General features: G+C 40.8%; 1 protein-coding gene across 1 annotated transcript in view; it reads left to right on the top strand.

Moving 5' to 3' along the window:
* The window catches only part of LOC117945770 (furin-like protease kpc-1), a 209,638-nt gene that overhangs the window by 46,107 nt on the left and 159,102 nt on the right, over window positions 1-4,429 (top strand). The window contains 1 exon segment of the mRNA XM_034873469.1: window positions 1,248-1,351. Coding sequence (XP_034729360.1) covers window positions 1,248-1,351 — 104 coding nt within the window.

Genomic DNA, 4,429 nt, shown 5'->3' with positions numbered 1-4,429 from the left:
GTCAATAGAAACCTGTAGGGGGAGCCCCACAGAGAAAACCTGTAGGGGGAGCTCTGTAGAGAAACCTGTAGGGGGGGGTCTATAGAGAAACCTGTAGGGGGAGCTCCATAGAGAAACCGGAAGGGTAGCTCTATAGAAATCAAAAGTACCTTTGAGCAAAAGTGAGAAAACAACAGAAAAGAAATGGCTAAAACTGCATAAGCACCCCTTCAATTAAAAGCTCATCATGCTGTTCCAGTGCTCGGCTTCCCTTTTGGATTTGGTGTTAAAAAAAAAATCCTTGTCGGATTTGGGTTTCATATAGGTCTATAGGACATTTTGGACCAGTGAAGACTTTGATATCACAGCAGCACTGTTGCACAGTAACTTATTGACTCAGATGATGCCATTGCAAATGGTTAAGCACGTTTGATTGTTTCTGTTTCCAGACATACCAAAGTTTGGTTAAAAAACAGTGGCACGTAGTTTTTGTCTACTCCACCGCCATTTTTTTCAAGTTATTGTAACTTACTGTAGACTATAGTTCTCCCAAGCATTGGCTCTAAATACTATTGAAGAATGCTCCTCCACAGGTTACTCTTTGCATTGGCCATGATGACACCGCCCCGTGTATGAGTTATACATCTGGGGACTAATTTTAGAATTGATGTTCTTACTTATGTATGCCAAGACCTAGACCTAATTAAAGTGTAGTAGGCCAACGTGTCAGTAATTACTTGGTTCAGAGGGTGTGCTGAAGCTCGGAAAGTTGCCGAGTCGAATGGTTCAGGATCAATCCATGTACATGTTATACCCCTAATTAATACTAATGCTTGTAATATGTTCATGCATGTTTGTGTGCAATGTTTTATCGCAGTCATTTAATTAACTTCCCATTTACTAGTGGGCTATTAATTAATTTGGCAATACTGTACATACAGTATATTAGGAAACAAACTGATTCACATCCATCTTGTGTGAGGAAGGGAGAGAGTGAATGGCAGAGAGTGAGAGACTAGCTTGCAAAAGAGAGCGAGCCGAGCTGTGCCGCAAAAATGAGATGCTAATAATATGCTAATGAGATGGTAATCTTCCAGCAGTATTCCACCTCACTGGAGAGAAGGTGGATTCTGGGAGGCCTTTCACCATTGGTTGGAGAGCAGGGACTTCCTGAAGTCAGAGTTCAAAAACAGAAAGAAAAAAAAAAAAACTACACACAAAAACATGTGCACACGCATTCAACACATGATGGGTCTATGTGCTTGCAGGTTCTCGGAGGAGAGAGTCTGCAACAGACAGACAGCCTGAGGAGAAAGAGAGTGACCAGTCCCTCGCCTTCAATGACCCGCTCTGGCCAATGCAGTGGGAACTGGTGTGTGTGTGTGTGTGTGTGTGTGTGTGTGTGTGTGTGTGGTTGTGGTTGTTCATTGGCCTCCTCTCTCTCCTCTCAGCTCTTGTCCTCATGGTGAAGGATGTTCCTCTGACAGGCATAAGTCAGGCATCCTTTCATGTGTGACTGGAGAGAGAGACAGAGGATAGAGGGAGGTAGACAGATTAGGTCGAAGGAAAGAGGGGGGGGAGAGGAGGTGAAGGGGGTTGTCCGTGTTGAACTGAGACAGATGTCGAGGATTGATTAGGCTCACAGCAACACTGACACAAACTGCTACAACAAGACAAGCTCATCCCTTCAGCACAGTCTCGTTCACAGGGTTCTACCAATATGTGTTCAAAAACACAAAAACAGTATGTTGGGATAGAAAAATGTCATATTTGTAACTGTAACGTACTAGCACAAAATATCAACTCCAGTCTATTCAGTATGTGTGTGTGTGTTTGTGTGTGTGCGCTTCCTATTTTTGCAATGCCCATACTCTTTATGCACAAATGCACTTGAATTAAGTCAAAGTGGTTCGGCAGATGTACCGCTCCCTCCATCATTATTTTTCTTTTCTGTGCAGTCACTACCAATTTTCTGAGTGATATCTTTCTCATTACCGTCTTTGATTAAGAGAGAATTACTCATTTTTTGGATGTAATCTGTAGGTTTATCAAATTAATGACTTAGACTGGGCGTTGTTTGATATAGTTGGTACGGTACCTTAATTTTGGCACCAATACCAAGACATTACTTTTCTTGAAACAATGTTCTTTTTATGTAGTAGAAGAACTAGAACTACACCAATAAATACCCCAGGCAAATATATCGGCTGATATTATCTTATTGCACATATATCCACATTGGCGCATATGTCCGACATTAAATAGAAAGAAATTACAGTTCAACAAATGAGATAATTTAAGATAAAAAAAAAATGTGACCATTACATACATTGTCCAATAGAGAGCACTAACAAGTTTATTTTTCAAACATAAAATGTCCTCCTCAGTACATTTCTTGGTCACAGTTGGTAATAAACATTTGGTAATATATATCCTTATAATATCCTTATAAAAACAAGGTTAGTTTGTGATAGGTGTTAATTTATGTAGTTAAACATTAATTTAATTCTAGCTTTTGGTACTTGACAGCTCTGGGTTGTCTCCGTGACACATTTCAGTCGGTACGAAAAAAAATTGTTTAAAAGTTTAATACCCAGCAATACTAACAAGAGTGCTATAAAATCAACCCCTGTCCATCTTCACAATAGTGTCTTAGTGTCTAGTCTAAGCATGGAAACAGACAACTTACAGAACTATTTTATTTTATTTTTATTTCTTTAAATATGTTTGTATTTATATGATTTGTTACTATTATTTGACCACTGTGTCCGGTTCACACAAAAAACTCTGTAAATGTCAATAATGCCAGTTTATAGTCATAACAGCATAATTGTATGTAACCTGTATTTATAATAGATTTCTGGTATGGCATTGCCAAGCATACAAACAGTCTCTCTCACACGCACGCACGCACGCACGCAAGGCAACACGGCTCAGCCAATTGAAACGGCTGACGGTCTTGACTGACACGCAAGGGTGTAATCTGACAGAGCCGTGAAGAGGAGGGGCGGGGTTAAAGATTCACCACGGCAACCGGCAAAAGATTGACTGACACCTCAGTTCTCGGGTTAAAATGGTGGAGGGAAAGTCAGGATGGGGGCGGCGAGTGGGAGAGACATAAAGAGAGACATAAAGAGAGTGGGAGAGACATAAATGCAGGAAGGGAGGAGGAGAGATGGGCGGGAAATGAAGCTGAAGTGAAAGAAAAATCGGACAGTTTTTCTGTGTGAGATTGAGATGTGATTATGAGATTGAGATGGGATTTGTCGCATATATTCTTTGCTCTTAACTGTCGAACTTTCTTGACAAGATTGTTTATCAGACACAGGCTGCGGCGATATCTGCATCACTGCAATACCGCAGTGACGTGACACTATCGCGGTGATGACCATCATCACCTCATTTTTGATTTATTCATTAAAAAAAAATCTTTTTGCTGGTGAAAGTTGCAGCCGTGCAGTTGTAGTGGGATATGAAATACAATACAATTGAACACAATAATCATTGTTTAGTTATCATCATTGGTGGTCTTCCATCCTGTATTCAAGAGATTATGGAGAGTCCATGAAATATACATGTGTTAGATTATTAGGAATTACTTCTAGGTTTATGTGCATGTAATGCTTAATACTCAATAGGGAAGGATATTTCTCTGTTCTCAGCTAAGGTGGACATCATAGCGCTGCAGTGTTCTACCATTACACATTACACTGCATTTATTAGCCTAGCTCCTAGCATACTTTTGTTGTGCTTATAGCTTAATCCCCAAAAAATGGTTACAATTTAGCCTGCATGCAAGTTTTTGCAGTGCAACCGTAAATGACAGCAAAACACATTAAAGTCTCTCACTTTGAGCTGAAATGGAAACTACTGTGTTTCAACATATGTTGTTGTTAAGGTTAAAGGGATTTGGGGGGTTATTTGGTGTCTCTGGGGCTTCCACACACATACAAACTTGGAAAAAAACTGTCCATGCTGTTTTGAGTGAGATGTGGTTTCTGAATGTCCTCTGTCTTCAGTCTCCGGGTGAGCTGTTCAAAATCTGCACGGCTTTCTACGTCACTAGCCGAGACGAGGTGGCTAACCGTAGCACATGCTAGCTCTAGCATGCTAGCTTCACTTTACCGGCAGTAATGAAAACATACGAGGATTTACCGGCACTGCACAATCTGTTCCACAGTCGCGGTCTGCTGTTAGCCTCCAGAGGAAAGCTATTGACGCTTAGCTAACAGCTAATTTGGCTAACCGCTGGCTGGCAGCTTGATTCAGTCTAAAATAACGTGTATTTTAAATGAGCACAAGTAAAGTAGAACTGACATAACAGCTGACAGCCGTCATATATTTCATCGGTTATTTTACCTTTTGAGGGTCTTTTACGAGCTGTCAGCTAGCGGTTAGCCGAATTAGCTGTTAGCTAAACTAACGCTAGCTTTCCGTTGGAGGCAAACAG

Source organism: Etheostoma cragini, chromosome 6, assembly GCF_013103735.1.
Source record: "Etheostoma cragini isolate CJK2018 chromosome 6, CSU_Ecrag_1.0, whole genome shotgun sequence".
Classification (NCBI taxonomy): Eukaryota; Metazoa; Chordata; class Actinopteri; order Perciformes; family Percidae; genus Etheostoma; species Etheostoma cragini.
Note: the sequence above shows the minus strand (reverse complement) of the source record. Positions and strands in the feature narration are given on the sequence as shown.